Source organism: Sminthopsis crassicaudata, chromosome 3 (genome assembly GCF_048593235.1).
Source record: "Sminthopsis crassicaudata isolate SCR6 chromosome 3, ASM4859323v1, whole genome shotgun sequence".
Taxonomy (NCBI): Eukaryota; Metazoa; Chordata; class Mammalia; order Dasyuromorphia; family Dasyuridae; genus Sminthopsis; species Sminthopsis crassicaudata.
Window position 1 is genome coordinate 578,197,176 of NC_133619.1, and position 21,412 is coordinate 578,218,587.

General features: G+C 34.4%; 1 protein-coding gene across 1 annotated transcript in view; it reads left to right on the top strand.

Annotated features, from left to right (window-relative positions):
- Positions 1 to 21,412, top strand: part of ALG5 (ALG5 dolichyl-phosphate beta-glucosyltransferase) — a 67,968-nt gene that overhangs the window by 44,106 nt on the left and 2,450 nt on the right. Inside the window, exons 8-9 of the mRNA XM_074304885.1 lie at positions 9,187 to 9,338; positions 20,169 to 20,254. Coding sequence (XP_074160986.1) covers positions 9,187 to 9,338; positions 20,169 to 20,254 — 238 coding nt within the window. The remainder of the gene's footprint in view (positions 1 to 9,186; positions 9,339 to 20,168; positions 20,255 to 21,412) is intronic.

Here is a 21,412-nt window from a genome sequence, read left to right on the forward strand (position 1 = left end):
TTATAACATTTTTTTGACAGTACATATGCATAGGTAATTTTTTTTTTTTTTTTTTTACAACATTATCCCTGTACTCCCTTCTGTTCCGAATTTTTCCCCTCCTTCCCTCCACCCTCTCCTCTAGATGGCAGGCATTCCCATTGTGGGATTCTTTAAAATCAATTATATTGTACATAAGGAATATTTTCTCAGGAATTGAATCAGGACCCATAGCTTCATAATATTCAATTAGTTGCTCTCCCACTATTTCCCACATATCTGGCTCTTAATTTTTCTTCCTTAGAGAGCCAAGGAGATGTGCATTGTAATATATTTAAGAGCCCAATGATCTGCTTCTGAGTTACCAACAAACCTTGCTTCTCAATTAACCTAATTATGCATGCTTCATACTCCTCTGGGGTGGGGGAGGCTTTTTTATTAGTATTTGCCCCATTTCAGCTAAAAAAACAAAACAACAACAACAACAAAACAAAACAACAACAACAAAAAAAAAAAAAACCACAAAAGTGACTAGTTTAGCCCTTACCAAATTTTCCTGCTTGTCTTGTTTTGTACTCACCCTATTTCTAGGTCACAGGGACTTCCCCACGAGAAGCTCCCCTGAGCTGCTAAGTGAAGGGCCTCACTAGTCTAAGGGCCCCATGTTTTGTGCCCCCTGAAATAGTGTGCTCTTTCAGTGTCCCATGTTGTAGTACCAAAATGTAATGTCCTTCTGGAGGTCCCTGTTCAGGCACCAAAATGTAATGTCTGGACTAACTCTCTGCAGGATCAACCTTAATCTTAGTGGAGGAGCCACTAGGATGGTCAAGAATGGAGTCTCTTTCCAGTCCTCTCAACTCTTAAATACCTCAGTATGATTATATCATTACAGCACACTAAGTATGTGCCTATTAGAGAACCATTATATCATCACATCACATTGAGCAAGTGCTAACTATAAGACTCTGCTATTAATATGTAAATTCCTCTTACTGTAAGTATCCCTTGCTTTGAGTAGAACACAGATGGTCATGCCCTCCCTGACTTCTCAGGAAAGGTAAGAACACCAGAGGGAGGTGGGGAGCGAAACCAGACATTGTCAGCAACTTTCCTCTGCGCTGAAGGATCTTATACCTTATCCAGAGTTCCCCCACTATCTGTGGCCCTCTACAAAAGATTGGCAGAGAATCAGCATAGCTAAATGGTTAGAGAGTCCACAGGCTTCAATCAGGAAGATCTGGGTTCAAGTTCCACTTCTGTCCATGTTACCTGGAAGAGTCAGTTATCCTCAGTGCTCTAGGCAGCTCTCCAAGACTTCAGGTTGTGGAACAGCTGCTTTGGTTGAGGGAGTTTCCTCAGTAGGAGTTTATTTCATTAATAAAATCATGGGTCTAGATCCTCACCTTCAAAAGACCTGTTAGCAGTTTGATTATATAACCTGCTGGGAATGGTATCTTTAACAGCAAGAGACCTTGTTTCTTAGCCTACTTTCAAAAACAAACAGAAAAAAAAAAAAAAAAAAAAAAAAAACAACCAAAAAATAATAATGCTTAATACTTTGAACTCTGAATAAGTTTGTAGAGATGAGACAGAACTTGAACAATTGGAATATGGAAATTTCTTTTTCCATAAATAGAGTTGTAAACTTCTTGATAGCAAACTGTTCCCTACCATCGATTCTAGCTTAATGACTATGCTACCCTTCTATATTTTCTCTTGTTTTTAGTACTTCTCAATTTATTTTTCTCCTATTATTAATTAGAATGGTCATCATGACTCCAATGAATCTATTTGCATTCACATACTACTTTTGTGAAAAATCTATTTTATATTGAATGACAGCTTTTGTAAGGAAAGCTTAGAAGTTGAAATATTTTATATTAAATCTATTCAGAATTCTCATGGGAAAGTGGTAGGTATAGTCTTAGATTACAGTTGGCTTCTTTCCTATTAAGTCTTTAGTAGTTTCATCTTACTTTAGTCTTTTTATTTGCTACAATATATTTTATTTATTTTTTCCATTTGTCTTTTTTATTGATGGTAGTTGATTCATCCATCAAATTTTAACACATATAAAAGTCCATGGTGATGTTCTGTTCTGCTATGGAGACGAACATGGGTTCTTAAAATTATATGCTAATGGAGTATAGGTTCTAGCAGGCTTTGCCAAGGGAGAAGGGCTTCTAGTACAAGTTAGCAGTAGACTGTCACCCCAGTGCCAACCAGTTTAAATATGGAGAGATGGACTCATTATCAGAATGTTTACCACCAATTTTTTTTTTTTGGCCATGACTACTCTTGAAACCATATTCTTTTTTTAAATAAATTTTTATTTATATCTTTTCTTTTTTAATATCATAGTTTACTTCAGTGTCCTTCTTTCTTCCAGAGAGCTCTCTCATGTAGCAAAATAGTATTTTTAAGACCAAAAACAAAGCAAAAGAAAAAGAATTGAAAAAAAATCATCCCTCTGAAAAGTCTGAAAACATGTACAAAACCTGTGGATCTCCAAGATCCACAAATTAGTGGGTTTGTAGTGTACTCTTATAATTCTTTTGAGGCTTGAAGATTTGGGAGATTTTTTTTTTTTGTAATTTACAACATTCACTTTTGAGTTTTTGTTTTGTTCTTTCCATTTATATTATTTATGTGTGTGTCTGTGTTTGTACCTCTCTCTATGCATGAGAAATTCTATAAAAGTATTCCTTCGATACTTTGGTATGGCTGTAACAATATAAGTTAACTTTTGTAATATTGTCACTTTATTGTTATATTGGCACAGCTCAACCATGAGCACTGATATTTCCTCAAGTATTTAAGTTGTTCGTTATTTCTTCAAAATGTATTTTTTTATCAAGTCTATAAAAATCTTTTGTCTGCTTTGATAGATATGATCTCCAAATACTTTATTCATTTTATTGCTTTTTAGGATTTTTATTTCTATTATTGCTTCTTAGATTTACTATTATTAGGACATGGATAGTGAATTAAGAATATTTTTCAGTAAAAGGAATGTTCCCCATGATGAAATCTTTTCAGACAATACATAAGAATATATATTTATCAAGCATCTGATATATTTATGTAAGGCAGTGGCTTTTGATTTGAGCCTTGAAGAGGCACCACTACACCATTTAATAAATCCTAAATCATTTTTCAGAATTATTGTAGAAACTCTAGGCAGATTCTGTAACACATGTGCTACTGTTTTGCAAATCCCTTTAAAAATCACCTAGTTGCCTTTTAAGAGTTTTCAGTAATAAGATTTCAGAAACATATAGTCTTTCTTACTGTAATATTAGTCATATACATTAACTTGACTCTAATATAACTTCATTTTGGTTCCCTTTAAAAACAAAGGACAACAACTAAACCATACCAAACTGAATGAAACCAAACCATAGTATCTAGAATCCTTTTTTTAACAGAATAACAGGGGATTGGTTTTGGCTTTTTGAAAATAGCCATTTTCTTTATAGCTGCCTCTCGTGACCACTGTTTGGCTCCTTTTAAATATTTGTTGTTGCAAAATATGCAAAATTATACATTCTTAGTGACTATTTTAAAGGCCTAACAATTTACTTTTATTGATTTTTAATTTATAATTTAGTTAGAAAAGGACACCCACATGTGCAAAACTTTTTGTAGTAGGCCTTTTTATAGTGGCAAGAAACTGGAAACTGATTGGATGCCCATCAGTTGGGCAATGACTGAATAAATTATGGTATATGAATGTCATGGAATGTTATGGAATATCATTGTATTGTATTGTAAGAAACAATGAGCAGGCTGATTTCAGAAAATCCTGGAGAGACTTACATACACTGATACTAAGTGAAATGAGTAGAGACTTGTGATGGAGAGTGCCATCTGCATTCAGAGAGAGGATTGTGGGGACTGAATGTGGATCATAACATAGCATTTTCATCCTTTTTTGTTGTTTTTGTTTGGTTACTTTTTTTCCCTCTAATAATTTTTTTTTCCTTTTTTGATTTTTCTTATGCCACATGATAAATGTGAAAATATGTTTAGTAGAATTGTACATGTTTACCATTTATTGGCTTACTTGCAATCTAAGAAAAGGAGTAGGACATGGCCAGTATGTTTAGAAGCAACACCTATATCCAGATCTTCTGATTCAGAAGGGACCATAGAAATCATGTAGTCCAGCGCCCTGATTTATAGACAAGAACAGTAAGATCCAAGAAAGCTAGATGACATACTCATGTCCTACAAGAAGTGAGCATCACAGCTCGGATTTTTCAGATTTAGCACTCTCCATTGCAGCAATATGTGGTCATGCTGGCTTACTTCTGCCTAAATTCAAGTGCTCATCAGCCTTTCCTTGAAGACCCAAGTCTTCTTTAACTTTAACTTTGAGACAACCAAATGTTTAGTCAAAATGTGCCATTCTGCAGTAGATGATGATGTACATAAAAGTTTTTACCTAACAGAATATACTTATTGATGTATGTTTATAGTGCACCTAATATTTGAAAGATTTTTCCAAGTATTTATAAAAGCAAAAAATTGACATCTTTGATAAAATAATGGATTTATCAAAATATCAGCTTTATTTAGTGCTTTCTGTAGTATGGGTACTACCCAAAGTTATAAATTGAGATATTTATGACAAATGAAACAGTCCCTACTTCAAGGAGTTTGCATTCTACTATAGCAGGGGTTCTCAAACTACAGCCTGCGGGCCAGATGCGGCCCACTGAGGATGTTTATGCGGCTTCCGGGTTATGGCAAATGGACTGAGGGGCAGAGACAGAGTATGAGTTTTTGTTTTTACTACAGTCCGGCCCTCCAATGGTCTGAGGGACAGTGAACTGGCCCCCTATTTAAAAAGTTTGAGTAGCACTGTACTATAGCATACAACATCTACATAAAATATACTATAAAGAGAAATTGAGGTGGAAGTGGACAGTAAAAGCTAAGGAAAATATAATGTAAATGATGGCATCTGAGCTGAACCTTACAGGGAAGACAAACTTTCTGTGATGTAGAGATGAAGACCGAGTAGAAAATATGAGGAACCATGAGTGTCACTTTTGGAAAATAACTTTCAGTCCAGTTTGGCTAGAGTATAGAATTTTTAAAGGTTCCTAGTTTGGAATAATTGTGTAATGACAGTTAATGCCTGGTTTCAAAAGGCCTTAAAATGCTAAAGTGTGTTTTTTATATCCTCTAAGCAATGGAAGTGACTTGAAGTTTTTGAGGTTAGTGTCAGACCTATGCTATAGGATGATTATTCTGGCAACTTTCTAGATGATTCTAGCAACTCTGGATAGGACGGAGGAAAGAATGGAATGAGAAATTAGGAAGTTACTACAGTAGTATAAGCAAAAGGTCATGAGGGCCTAAATATGATAGTGGCTATCTAAAAGGGGAGAAGGGTACAGTTGTGAGAGATGTTGTGGAAGTAGAAGAATCAAGATTTGGCAGTGGATTAGATAATAATGTAGGGATGGAGGAGTAATGTGAAAAAGAAAGAAGAACGATTTAGAAGTTTTGAATATAGCTGACTAGGAGAAAAGTAACGTTCTCAATAAAAGGAGGAATGGGTCTAGAGGGAAACATTGAAATCTGTTTCATGTATGCTTCATTGAGGTGCCTACAAGACATACAGAAGATACCTAGCAAACAGTTGATAATGCAAGACTGAAATTTCAGAAAGTGATTAGAGCTGACTGTATAGATTTGAGGAATCTTCTGCATAAGAAAAAATTTATTCTTAAATACATGGGAACTAATATAGTATCTGCGAAAGTATAGAAAGAGAAACAGGCTCAGCCCAGATTTCTCAACATGCATGCCAAGAAAACAGATGGTAGAATGATGAAAATGAGAAGAAAGGATTAGAAAGATAGGAGAATAGTCTTGAAAGGTTTTAAAAAAAAAAAAAAAAAAAGGATCAAAGAATCATCAGTAGTATCAAAAACTCAGAAGTCAAAAATAATTAGAAATAAAATTCCATTATAAGTTAAAAGAGACCTTTAGAGAAAGTGATTCCACTTGAGAAATGAGATCAGAAGCTAGATTTCAAAGAGTGACAAAGTAAGTGGATCAGGAAGAAGCAAAAGCAACAAATGTAAATTATTTTTTTAGGAGTTTGGCGATGAAAGGGAGTTAGAGAAATAAGAAGGTAACTAGAGACTATGGAAAGTCAAGTGAAAAATTTTTTTTATTATTAGAAATGTGATAAAAATGTACACATGAGCATTCCTTATACACTGAAGAATAGAAAAAAAAAAGATCATATGATTGAATTTGTGTGACATATAGTTTAAAATATATACTTAGTGATTTTATCAGCTTCTATGGGTTTCTTTGTCATCAATTTATACATGATTTCCAGAGCCTTATAACCAACCCTGAACACTTCTATGAATTCCAGTTCCCTATCATCACTTGACTGTTGGTCATTTTAAACTGGATGTATTCCATTGGCATCTCAAACTCAACTTCTCCAAAACAAAATTAAAATTAAAATAAGTCAAAAACAATAATTATTTTTTCCCTCCTTAACTTCCCTATTTCTGTCAAACATACAATAATACCTCAGTTACTTAGGTTTGGGTAAATAGAAGAGCAGAAAAAAAAATGATTTTATATGACACCATGTATTTCTGGTATTCATTTATTTGTTGTCTCTACTGTTAGAATGTAACTTCGTGAGATCAGTGACAGCTTTTCTTTGTATTGTCAACTCTTAGCACAGTGCTTCTCACATATATAGTAAGCATTTAGCAAGTGTTTATTGATTTTTCTATACTAAATTTACAGTAGTTTTAATACTTCCCTACTTGCCTGCGTCCCTTTCTGGACTTTGATCTATTCTCTTATGTATACTTTTATGTTTCATTGACTTTTTTTTTGGGGGGGGGTAATAGAATAACATAATTCCTACCCATATATTTCTCTCTAATTTTCCCCTCTGCCTGGTACTCACATTTCCCCAAAAAGTACATCATTGTAGTAAATAAGATTAATTGAGTAAAACAAATCCATGCAATCTATATTTTTATATTATTTGTCTCATTCTAAATCTGTCAAAGTGAAGACTTGGTCATTTCATTGATCATGGTTGTTGAATCTTGCATGGATGGTTGTTTTCCTTTTACAGTGTTATTTTATAACTTGTTATGGTTCAGTGCTCTTTACTCTGTATTGATTTATATAAATCCTTTCAAGTTCCTCCAAATCTATCCCTTTTATTATTTCTTACAACAAAATAATGTACATTACATTCATATACCATAGTTTGTTCAGTCTTTATTCCCCTAGTCTATAGACAGTTAATGTTTTAATTTCTTTAACAAAAAGAACTGCTATAAATATTTTTGACTTGTAGGTCTGATCTCCCTTTCTTTGATCTCTTGAGGTATATCCCTAGCACTGGACTACTGGATTGTTGGATCAAAGTATATATTAGTGGATTTTTGAGTTATCTTTTCAACTTGCTTTCCAGAGTTTTAGGAGTACAGCCTTACCAGCAGTGCTTTAAAGTACTTGCCAAGTAAAGTTTTATAAGTATGGGAGAAACTTGAACATGTTTGTAGGCAGTAGAGAAAGAATAAAGTCAATTTATTTACCCTGTGGCACTTTTTTTTCTAGTCAATCAATAAATATTTATTAAGCATCTGCTATGTGCAAATTACTGGAGATTACAAAAAGAGGCAAAAGATCTGACTACAATTTAATGGAGAAGACAGCCAGCAAATAGGTACAAATAAACTATATACAGGATAAATATGAAGTAATTAAGAGAAGAAAGGCACTAGAATTTAGAAGGGTTGGGAAAGGCCTTCTCCAGAAGGATGGATTTTAGCTGGGTCTTGAAGGAAGCCAGTAGGCAGAGATGAGAAAGGAACACATTCCCAACATGGAAGATAGCCAGAGAAAATTCCTTCAAGAAGACTTATTTTGGAAGCCTATTTTTTTCTGCACATAGTCTTTCTATTGAGGTATCAAAGTGCCCCCATGGATAAAGTGCTGGGATTGGAGTCAGTAAGACCAGGATTTAATTTCTGCTTCAGCTTATTAGTCTCACAGGCTTACTTTCCTTATCTGTAAGTTGAAGATCATCATAGTAACTATTTTACAAAGCTATTCAGAAGATCAAATGAGATGATATATCCTACCACTTTAACATTTGCAAAGTGCTTTACATGTCAGTGTGAGCTATTAAGTGAAAAACTTTTGACCATCATGTTACGAAACCATACAGCTGGACTACTTGTACCTGTCTTACACAGAGAGGATTTATTTGTTTACCATGTGCATTCTTTTTTAAGGATCATCTAGAAACTTTCTTGGCACTAACTTGAACAAATATTAAAAAGCTGCTTAGATCTGCTGAATAAAGAAATAGAATTGGTCCTTGGACCACACTAGAAAGATTTGATTAGAAGTTATTTGGAGCAGTTGAAAGAATGCTGGTTTGGGGCTCAAAAGATTTCCATTCAGGTCCCAGCTCTCCCCCTCCTTGGTGTATGACTTTTGATCAACTCACCAATCTCTTAGAGAATGCCTTTAAAATGATGAAATTGAACTTAGTCCCTCTAAAGTCCATTCCACTTCACAGTCTATGATCCTGTAACAGCTGTACTGTTTAGCCCCATCTCATAGCTCAGGTTAAGTAATTTGGTATTACAGCTGGGATTCAACCCCAGGCATCCTCTCTTCTTCTATCAAGCCCTCTTCTGCCTTTCACTGGAGGCTGTATTTTCGCCTGTCGTTATTGTATTCTACCATGATAACTATCAGTTTTCTTTTAGACTGATAAAAGTTTGTGAGGCAAAGAGGAATCATAAATACACATGGTATTCTACTCCTTGCTCATAACAACTTAAAGCCCATTTTTCATGGTAGACTGCCTGGAGCCTTGTGCTCTCAGGAAGTACTATAGTATTTCTTCTCCTACTCAACCATTAATAACTCAGGAACTCATTATTTAGTGCCTCTGCTCAGTGGGTTAGCTTCTAGGCATTCTTACTTGTTTTTATTAAATTTTTAAAACTGTCTTTTTGATATGTTTTGTTGGTGAAGCTAATGGAACTTTGTTTATATGTTAGGTGTACACAGTCAATTCAGAATTAAAACATAGTTATGTGCAATTGGATACTTTCCACTACTTTAGAGTTCCTTTGACAAATAAATGAAAATGCCATCTAAATTGTGTCTGTACTTTGTTTTCAGCGTTCCTATTTCCGAACTTTTCTCATGCATGGATTCCACTTCCTGGTGTGGTTCCTCTGTGTCAAAGAAATCAGAGATACACAATGTGGTTTCAAATTGCTAACTCGAGAAGCAGCCTTGCTGACTTTTTCAAATTTGCACGTTGAGCGATGGTAAGTTCTCTGACTTGGCAATATCTAATGTTAAATCTTTTCCTTATAACTAAATGTACAGGCTTTTAAAAAAATTGTGTAGATGTAACCTAGTTTGAGTCATTGCATATTCATTGTATTTATTAGATCCTCCTTTAAAACATGGTTATTAAACATGAAAGATTATTTTCAAACATTAAAATTCCAATATAGAATTTTATATAAGCTTACATTTCATCTACTGAAAAATAATCTTAGTGATGAACAATATAAAAATAGCACTAAATACATGTCCCTTCCAAACACATTCTTTTTCCATTTTTTTAAGAAATGATGATGATAAAAAGTAATAATAATAATTATAATAGCATTGCATAGAACTTTAAGGTTTATAAAATACAGTTCAAATATAAAGTTATTTTATCTTCTTAACAATTCTGGGAAATAGATTTCCACTCTTTACAGATTGGGATTAAGTAACTTGCCCAGTTACTTAATTAGCAAGGATCTCCAAGTAGCTTCAGGTCAGGTGTTCAATATACTATGCCACCTAGGTCCTTATTGAATATTTAACATAATTATACATACTTGCATCTGTATCCAGAAAACCATTGTATTTGGAGACTTTTGTATTTAAATCCTCACTGTGCTATTCATTATCTTTATCACTCTGGACAAGTTAAAGGCCTGATGCGTCAGTTTTCTCTTTTGAAAATACAGTTAATTCATGTATTGGACTACCTGCCATCTAGGGGAGGGGGTAGGTGGAAGGAGGGGAAAAGTTGGAACAGAAGGTTTTGTATGGGTCAGTGTTGAAAATTTTCTATGCATATGTTTTATAAATAAAAAGCCATAATAAAAAAAAAAGATTACAGAATCTTTTCATCTTAAGGTCTTTAAAAAAAAGAAAGAAAATACAGTTAATTATCTGTAAGGTCCTTTCCCTGTAAAGTCTATTGCCCTATCATAAATTCATTTGGTTATCAGACTGAGATTGAACAAAAAACTTTCATTTAGGGCCTTCAAAGAATAACCCTTATTTCTTTCCAAATAAATACTTTTATTCCATGTTTGTTGAGTACAGCAGTTTTCATGTTTAAAAATGTATACTTTAGGGAACTAAAATATATTGAGCATCGAACTATACTTCAAATACATTATGATTAATATTCTTAACTCTTAATTTATTAAAAAAATATAGAACAGTTGTATTAATGACTTATGTATTGACTTTTAAAGAGAAGTTATATTCAGTTCCATATTTTAGTTACTAAAAATATTTTCTTTGAAAGGATCTTAGCTTTTATGCTTAACATCAGATTTAAAAAAGATAATTATCCTTTTTTAAAAGTGAGAACATTTTGAGTTAACATTTTATCAGTTATTTCTATTTATATAATATCCCCAATCCTCTCTTTTCCTCAGTCATTGAAACTTGCCCAGATTTTAATTACTTCATAGTCTCCACCAGTTTTCAGCATCTGTTTCCAGAGAAACAGATGCCACACCAGAAAAAATGAAGTTGCTTAGGAGAAATCTTTGTTCAGAATTAAAATGATCATTTGGATACAGAGCTTTTTAAATTCTTTATTTAAAAAACGACATATTTTTCCTTGAGCATGCATATGTTGTTATTGGGTAGAATAGCAAAAGAATCAGTGATACGAATAATCACTATGCAATATGAAACCAAAGAACATAATTATAAGAAGCCACACTTGAAGGGAAGCTCCTCCCCCTGGACCTGAAGTTATTCATTCAACTGTTATATCCAGATGGGCCAAGGAACTTGTTTTTTGTAGTTTAAAAGCTAGGCTTTAGTAATAGCAAATAGTGTTTTTATTGCTGAGGATTGTTTTTTTCCCTTGAAATGTAAAATATTGTGTTCAATAAACAAAAATATGATGAAATTGGCTTTAGTTAGGTGGGGGTTTTTTTGTTTGTTTCATATTCAATTTTTGTAAACAGTAGAAATCAAGAAAAAGAGAATCATTAATTGAAAGTTTTGTTTTCTTTCCTTTATGGCCTACATTGGCGTGTATGTGAGTGCTTTTTGTCCTACATTTTAATCAGTATATTTGGGATCAATGAAAATCAAAAATTGTGTTCTCAGTTACCTCTTCCTCAGAAATCAGTCTTGTCCTATATTGAGGTAGCATTTTTCAGCATTTCATCTAAAGCTAAATGGAGAATCACCAGGGTATATATGTATTATTTTGTGTTAATAAGCCCTTAACCAATTCATTTTCTTTGCTTTAGGTTTGCTATTTGAAAATTTATTAGTTCTTTCCTTTTAAACACTGAAAATTTCAAAAAGAATATTTTTATTTCATTGTGGTTAAATCCCCAGAGCTTCAAAATCTTTGTCTTCTTTCTTTCTTAGTGTGACCTTCTCACGAGTCTTTTTTGAAATAAAATTTTACTGATCTCTTTTGTTTTTACATTATCTACATTTCCCAGTGTTTTCCTATCTCATCCCCGGGAGCCATTCATTATATCACTGAATAAACCTTAGCTTGATTCTTCAATAGAAATGATTTGAAGATTAGGAGCGAGAGCTACTTGAATTATATAATTGGGGGATGGGACAAGATGATGTTGGACATCTGTAGAAAAGTCTAGAAAAGCTCTCATGGGCATCCTATGGACTTCCCAAGTCAGTTTTTGTTAGTTTTAAGCCCCACAAGTTAACTTGGTAATATACCTAAAAGACGTATAGTCTGTCTTGCTTGTCCTTATGCAATTAGGGGAGTTTGATCTCTTCTAAGAAGGTAGCAAATCTGGTAGTTTAATAATCCCATTGCAAAATTACAAGATGTGGATGGGTCCCAGAAAACAATTAACATTTCTTAATTGTCAGAGAGGATCAGTGATTAGCCTTATGTGAATATGAGGTCACTTTATTGTATTGCCAATTGTAATGTTCCTCCCTCAAATCTACAACCTGTCACTTTCTCTAAACCTACCAACTTCCCCCCTGTAAAGGGCTAGAACTGAGTAATAAGATTCTTTAGCCCAGAAACCCGCTAGCAATCCCCACTTCCCTTTGGTGCTTTTCATCTCCCTTTCTGAGATGTCAGGGAGGGCATTATTATCTCCTTTTTAGTGCTTTCATCTCCCTTCCTGAGAAGTCAGGGGAGGCATGATCATCTCCTTTTTGGGGTTCTCACCTCCCTGAGAAGTCAGGGATGGCGTGACCACCTGTGTTCTAAAACAAAAGAAAGCGGGAGATGTAAAGGGCTAAAACTGAGCAAATGCACTTGGATAATGGAGCACATGAGGCTAATTGCCAGTAGGACAATTCTGTATTAACATGTTTGGGGGATGACCCTCTTCAACTCTTTGCTGGCTCCATCGGTGGGTGTGGACAAAGAAGGGGAAGTGAGATCAGTGGGTGGAGTAGGAAGAAGAGGGATCGTGGTCTCTTGGCAGTGGAGAGAAAGAGAAAGGAGGTGTGGAGATTGCTAGATCTAATCCCCTGACCATCACTGAAAAAGACCAAGCATAAAGACTTTTAATTATCCTGACTCTGGCTGATTCTAAGGGATCTCCAGGGCTTCAACACCTTCCCCCACCCCTTTTTTTTTTAATGTGTCAATAAAGAGATCTCATTTGAGTCACTGGCTTCATTGAGTTGCCAGTCTGATCCACTTTGTTAACAGTGGTATGTGTCACTGTTGATAAACTGATTTTCCTCAGAGCCCTGTGCTTCAGTTTATCTTTATTCTATTTGCTTTATTCCTCCTTCCAAAACAATCTTGAGTTTATTTGTATTTATTTTCTTATTCCAGTTAAATTTTTATTTGTACATGCTGTTTCCCTTGATACTCTCAAAGAGTAGGGAGTTGTTGCATTTTTGTTTGTTTGTTTTTGTATTCCCATTGACTAGCACAGTGAGAAGGTACATAGTAGGCTCTTAGTAAATGGGTTTTGGTTGAATAATAGAGACACTCTAGGGTTTTAATGTGTCTAGAATTGCAATAAGTGAAATATCCTTAATGGTAGAAATAAAATTCTCCAGAAAGTCATTGCTGCCAAATACCTTACTACTGTTAAAGTTTTATGTTGCCACATTTGTAAGTAGCTCTGAAAATAGAATACTTAAAGTATATTCTCTTCTAACAGTTTCTTTAACCTCACTAAGTATATATTTCCTTTCAAGACAATGCTGTGATCAGCTATACCAGCAGCACATTCAAACTTGAAAGCTGTCTCAACATTTAAACAAACAGGTTTTTTTTTTTAATTTTTATAATTATAACATTTTCTTTGACAGTACTTATGCATAGGTGATTTTTTTTTTTTTTTTACAACATTATCCCTTCTACTCCCTTCTGTTCCGAATTTTTCCCTTCCTTCCCTCCACCCCATCCCCTAGATGGCAGGCATTCCCATACATATTAAATATCTTATAGTTTACCCTAGGTACAATATATATGTGCAGAACCGAATTTTGTTGTTGTTGCAAAGGAAGGATTGTATTCTGAAGGTAAAAATAATCTGGAAAGAAAAACAAAACAAAACAAAAAAAAAAAAAAAAAAAAAAAACAATGCTCACAGTTTACACTCATTTCCCAGTGTTCCTTTTCTGGATGTAGCTGATTCTGTCCATCATTGATCAATTGGAATTGGATTAGCTCTTCTCTATGTTGAAGATATCCACTTCCATCAGAATACATCCTCATACAGTATCATTGTTGAAGTGTATAATGATCCCCTAGTTCTGCTTGTTTCACTCAGAATCAGTTGATGTAAGCCTCTCCAAGCCTCTCTGTATTCTTCCTGTTGGTCATTTCTTACAGAACAATAATATTCCATAACATTCATCTACCATAATTTACCCAACCATTCTTCAGTTGATGGACATCCATTCATTTTCCAGTTTCTAGCCACTATGAAAAGGGCTGCCACAAACATTTTGGCACATACAAGTCTCTTTCCCTTTTTTAGTATTTCCTTGGGATATAAGCCCAGTAGTAGTATGGCTGGGTCAAAGGGTATGCGCATTTTGATAACTTTTTGGGCATAATTCCAGATTGCTCTCCAGAATGGTTGGATTCTTTCACAACTCCACCAACAATGCATCAGTGTTCCAGTTTTCCCACAACCCCTCCAACATTTATCATTATTTGTTCCTGTCATCTTAGCCAATCCAACAGGAGTGTAATAATGAGTGGAAATATAAACAAACATTTCAAACATTTAACTATTGCTGTTATTTTAACTATTTAGCTACATTCTTACTTGTTATAACTATATGATTACTTCTTCCCTCCCCCAAGTCCTTGATATTTTACATAAAACACTTATCATATTTTGTTTTCTCTTTACTAATTTAATAATTACTCACAAATGCAAGAAGTATTATGTATTAAACTGGGAACATCTGTTATGTAATTTGTTTCTTTTTAAATATTTAAAAAAGAATAACAAAATTGCCTTATTTGTATTTCCATTTGAATTTTCTTGTTTTATTAATGTTCTTTTCTTTCTTTTTGTTTTCAAATATTTCTTTCACTTTCTACTAACTCTGTTTCTGTCCTTCCCACTTGAAAATCCTCCCTTGTATTTATTAAGTATAAGAACATATTATAAAAGGATATATATTATATAAAGGATAAGACCTTTATCATTTTCTAAAAATATCTCACTTTGTATCTGTAATGTAGGCCTTTACCCCTTTCAAGATGTAGGAGGTATACTTTATCGATTTTCTGAAGTCTTTTATAATTTTTCTTTCTACGTTGTGATTTAGGTCTACTTATTTTACTCTGCATTAGTTCATACATGTCTTCCCAAGTTTCTATGAATTCTTAATCTTTGTCATTTTTTATGGCATAGTAATTCATATAATCCAGCTTGTTCCTCTGGTTCCCTTTTGATAACTTCCTGCTTTATTTCAGTTCTGCACTACCACATAAAGTATTGCTGTAAGTATTTTATACATATTAGTCTTTTCCCTCTATTGACCTCTTTGGGTTATTTTCCCAGTAGTGGGACAAAGGACATAGAGATTGGTTCTAGTTGTAAATTGTTTTCCAGAATTGTTACACCTGTTTATATTAACTAACATTCTGGTTTGCCTAAAACCCTTACAACATTTGCAATTTTTATCTTTTGTCATCTGATGTATGGTGAAATCTTAATATTTTAGTTGTCATTTATCTTCTTTGTGAATCTGGATTTTTTTTTTTTTCAAGATTCTTTTACATGGTTGCATTCTTCTTTTGAAAACTGCCTATTCATATCCTTTTACCATTTATCTCTTGTTAGTGTAATGCCAGAGAAACTGAGGCAAGATAGAGATTAGAGACTATTTAATAATTTATTTAAAGGAAGAGATTTACTGGGACCAAATGGATCCACAGTTTGGTCCCAGGGCTGAATGAGACTATCGTCTCCAAGAATCCAGCCAACAATGTGATTTCTCTGTGACCTATATACACATGGCTCAGACTCAGGGGGTAGATTGAGGCAAGGGCGGAGTCAGGGTGCTGAGAGTGGCAAAAGGGTGGGGTGAGCCTCCAGAGATGAGATGAAATAATAGAGGAGGGCACCCTGGACATGGGGAGAGGCATCTTGATAAGACAGTATCTGACATTCCAGTAGCTTGGGATGGGGAGAGGCATTCTGATAATCTAAAACATAAGATCTTTTATCCTTATCAAATATTCTGATAAAGAGGGAGGGGAGGTTTTGCAGGACTGAGCTTTGAGCTGATTATTATAAACTGAAATAGAGAAACTGAGTCAGGACTGAGTCAGTTCAATAAAAGAGAACTGTGGCATAACATTAAGAATGGCACTTACTCTTAGATGATTGTATCTAAGCTCACCCTCTGTGAGCTATCAGAACTTTATCAAAAATATTTTCTCTTTTCTCAATTAACTGCTTTTATTGTAATTTTAGTTACATTGATTTTGTTTTTGCAAAAGCCATTTTATTTTTATGAAATGAAAATTGTCCATTTTTTCTTCTATGGTCATCTCTATTCTTAATTAGTTTAGGAATTCTTCTTTAAACCATAGCTGTGAAAGGTACCTTTTTCTCCTCCATTAAAAAAAGTGATCTTTAATATTTAGTCTGGTATTGATTTGAAGTTTATAATATATGATGTGAGAAACTACTCCAAACCTAATTTCTGCCATATTATTTTCCAGTTTTTGTCACAAAATAAGGCATTCTTATTCCAGTAACTCCATGTTCCTTACTAATAAAAAGTGTTTGTTACTTATGTGTGGAAATGTGATTTATTTTTTTCCATAGTCTTTCTTTGAGTTCTTTAAAATCCTACACTGGTCACAGCCACTGTATATCCAAAGAAGGACTTCAATCAAAACATCCCTACAGCCAAGCCTCTCTCTGCTATGGCATGCAGTCTCTAATAACAAAACCATAACAAAATGTATAGCATGATTACATTTTTTATAAGGTGATTTCAGCCAATGAGCTCTCCTCATGTGTATAAATCTTAAATTAAGTCACTTTTCATATCTGATAAGGAACAGATTTGATTTACTAGGTACTTTCACAATGCAGTCCTTAGAAAGTTATTTAATATTGAAAATCCTGTTCAAATAATTCTGCTATCATAAAACCTATCTCAGCTCAACAACCAACACTTCTCTTGTAGTGTACTCTTATGAAATAGAAAACAAAGAAGTAATGGAGGAACTGAAGGGTGAAACATAATGCTTAATGTTGAGTTTCCTTCCTTCAGGATTGTCAATCCTATTTAACAGAAGTTTTTATATTTTCTTTTGGAAAACACAAAGCACCCTCTTTTTAGATGATTCTATCTTCTTAACCAGATATTTAAGTAGGATAAGAAAAGGTATTAAGTGAGCTTAAAATAAATTTTATTTTGAATTAACCAACTACCTCATTTTGGGACTAGTTACATAATTAGAATTTGAGCAGAGTAGGAAGAGGCAAAACTCTTAAAAGGGAGAGAAGGAAACCTCACTCTAAATTTTATGTGAATTGAGACTAAAACCAATCTGGGCCAGAGTAATAAAGCATCACTTTATTTATTGTTATTTACATATGTATTAAGACTTAAAAGTGTAGGTAGAAATTTATGCCACTCATGGAAATGTAAGGATTAAGGGACAATAGAGAATGCTTTCTCATATTTTTACCTTGGGCTACACACTTAGGGACAGGAGAAATTCAGTGACAAGATGCAAAGGAACATCATAAGTGTCGCTGCTAATTAGTGTTTCCACATAAGAATGGACTGTGCTTCTTCCTCAGTGATCAGAAAAACTACAAAAAAGTTTTTATCCATATTGAGGAAATAATGGCAAAGTAAAAAGTGGAGTTAGAAGTGTTTAAAGCCTCATTGATTTGTTAACTTCTTTCACTAGATTGTACTTATATTTACCTACCTGTACAATTATACCAACAGACCTACTCACATTTGTCTCTTAAATATCTGTATGTTTCTACTATACTACAGGTGTACAACAGCAAGAAAGGTAAGGGAATTAGTATTTATTAAGTGCCTGCTGTGTACTAGCCACTGTGCTAAGTGTTTTATGAATACCATCTCATTTGGTCGGTGAGTTAGTGCTGTTATCATCCTTATTTTACAGTTGTGGGAGTGGAGACAAAGGTTAAGTAACTTGCCCAGATTCACACAGCTAGAAACCTCCAGCTGAATTTAGACTCATGTCTTCCTGATTCCAGGCTCCGCACTCTATTCATTGCCCCACCCCATTGCCATAATAGGGGAAAAGAAACCATCTGATAGAGAACCTTGGGTCATAACATTTCCAGGAAACACCTTGATTGCCTGAGTAGTAGCAGCAGAAATTACCTAAGCATCTGCAGGCCCCCATTAGGGGTTTTCTTTGAGACTAATGTCACCTCGATATTGTATTGTTGATTAAACATGAAACAGGCTCTCAACCTTGCTTGAACACCTTAAAGTTAGAATTGACAGTCATCTTTCTTAGATGCTTTAGGTTAAAATATTGTTTAAAACAAAAGACCTGGCTTCAAGATTCTCTCCAAAAAATTCTCCAAATGCTCTGATTTCTTTTTTGTTGTCGTTATTGTTTGTTGTTTGTTTTTGTTTTTAATTTTATTAAAACTTTTTATTTACAAAACATATGCATGGGTAATTTTTCAACACTGACCCTTGCAAAACTTTCTGTTCTGAATTTTTCCCTCTTTCCCTCCATCCCCTCCCCTAGATGGCAAGTAGACCAATACATGTTAAATATGTTAAAATATATATTAAATCCAATGTATGTATATATAGTTATAGTTATCTTGCTGCACAAGAAAAATCGAATCAAGAAGGAGAAAAAAAAAAAAAACCTGAGAAAGAAAAAAAAAAAAAATACAAGCACACATCAATGGAAAGAGTGAAAATGCTATGTTGTGGTCCACACTCAGTTCTCACAGTCCTATCTCTGGGTATATATGGCTCTCTTCATCACTGAACAATTGGAACTAGTTTGAATCATCTCCTTGCTGAGGAGAGCCACACCCATCACAATTGATCATCACATAATCTTGTTGCAATGTACTATGATCTCCTGGTTCTGCTCCTTTTGATGAGAACTAGATAAGGAGTACCTAAATGAAATTAGGTTTAATTGAGGTCTAGTGGCAGGTTCGGGATTACAGGGAGTCAAATAGAGCTCCCCTGCAACCCCTTTGGATTCGGCACAAGGTTACAGAGTTAAATGAGGTCTAGTAGCTGCACTAGAGTCCTCTGTAAAGGAATTTACAGACCTGAAAACCTAGATTGATAAAAGAGGTTTATTTATGAGGTTTGGAAGTAAAGTTTAGTTAGTAAAGTTGAGAGTAGAGATAAAGGGCACTGGAACTAGAGTTCCAGTGGGCAAAAATCCTTGACATGGCAGGCATAAGGATGCCATGTTTGGGACCTCTGTAAAGAGAAGACTCCCATTTGGCTCTTTTTAGAATAGGGGGCTTTGGACAAGCTGAAGGGGCTCCTGGGTGGAGTCCCAGCTTGGCTTCAGGCTTGAGTTTCAGCCAGGGTTAGAATTTGAATAGAATTCAATGGGTTTTGGGTTTGAGTCAGATAAGGATGAAACTGTTTGTGCTTGGGGTGGAGTCCCTTCCCTGAGGCAAAGTCCTAGAAGGTTTTAAGAGTTTTGGGGTTTCCTCATCACTTTCACTTAGCATCAGTTTACATAGGCCTCTCCAGGCCTCTCTGAAATTATTCTGTTGGTCATTTCTTGTAAAACAATAATAGTCCATAATATTCATATGTCATAATTTATTCAGCCATTCTCCACATGATGGATATCCATTCAGTTTCCAATTTCTTGCCACTACAAAAAGGGCTGCCACAAACATTTTTGTACATGTAGATCCCTTTCCCTCCTTTAAGATCTCTTTGGGATATAAGCCCACTGCTGGGTCAAAGGGTAAGCACAGTTTGATAACTTTTGAGCATAGTTACAAATTGCTCTGCAGAATGGTTGGATCCATTCACGTTTCTACCAACAATGTATCAGTGTCTCAGTTTTCCCACATTCCCTCCAACATTCCTCATTATCTTTTCCTGTCATCTTAACCAATCTGACAGGTGTGAAATGGTATCTCAGAGTTGTCTTAATTTGCATTTCTCTGATCAACACTGATTTGGAATGCTCTGATTTCTAATCAAGACTCTCCATTTCTCCTTTAATTGGGTCACAGATCTTTTAAGTCATTTTGTCTCCTTTGGAACTTAGCTTTTTACTAATTTCATCATTATGGGTCTGTCCTTCAGAGCAACTACATAAATGATACAACTGCTTACAAGCTGATTTTAATTATGCAAGAGATCTAATTACAATCTGATTTGCTTTTATTTATTTATTTCAGGGCATTTGATGTAGAACTTCTTTATATTGCGCAATTTTTTAAAATTCCAATAGCAGAAGTTGCTGTCAACTGGACTGAAATTGAAGGTAAGTGTGAATTGGTATATATGACAACTGATCTAAAATCAATTAAGATTGTTTCCTTTCCCTGTTGCTCTCAAGGCCTACTCACCTTTCTATGTCAATGGACCAACTCCATGGAAAGACTGTTTTATACTTTTTGTCCAATTTTTCCAGTGGGAGAGATGGCTTTTCTTAGTCAAGAAACTTTCAAGAGATTTGCTAAGTGTATCAGAAAAGATACCATCCTTTTCAAAACTTAGCAGAATAGCTTAGAATCTTTGAGGATAGACATTGTTTTTTGTTGCATTGTGTTTGACTCATTCTGGAGATATTTAATGAGCATCTTATATGTTACCTAATGCTTACAAGGGATTGAAAAGTGGATAAATGTACTCTATTTATGTACTTTTTAAAATCTATTCAAATCACTTATTTTTATTTCATGCATATATATATCTTAGATCTGGGGAAAAATAAATGTTTTGTGTGTCTCTATAATTTTGTTAATAATAAGGAACAAAAGGGGGGAGAGGGGAGAGGAAAATGCCTCTTTTTATCCAGATCTAAAACTGTTCTAAATTTGTAGGATTAGAAAATTGCCTTGAGATAGTGACAAGTGAAGCAATTTTCTCATAACCCTTTTGCTAGGATATTTCAGAAGAAGGATTTTAACCCAAGTTGTTCTAATTCTGAGGGCAGCCCTCTATCCACTATTGTACACTACATCTTAGTCCATAAATATTCTGGATTTGTATAGTGATTTTGTTTATAATTGTAACCTATTTGCCAGATAGAGTGTCAAGCTGGGCTTCCATTAGCTTAATGTATAATTATATACCAGTAGGTAATTATAAGTGTGTCTCTGGCTTGGCACTAGTTCTGACATTAACTTGTTTTGTAAGCTGTGTCTTTTTTAAAACTTATAAAATAGCAAACAAAATCAGATGAATGAATTCCTGAGTAAATGTTACCTTTCTCCTCATTCTATTCTTGTCTTTCCAAAAGGATATCTTACCTGACCACCAGGTTAATTCCATATCTGGAAGGTCTATGCAATCTAAGAATTAATCCCATCTTCACAAAGTTCTCCAGATTATAAATGTTCTAGAATCAGTCTGTGTCTCCCTTGGCTATTCTAGAACAAATGTCTTAGCTTACTTTGGTTTTGAACTAATCCCTGTT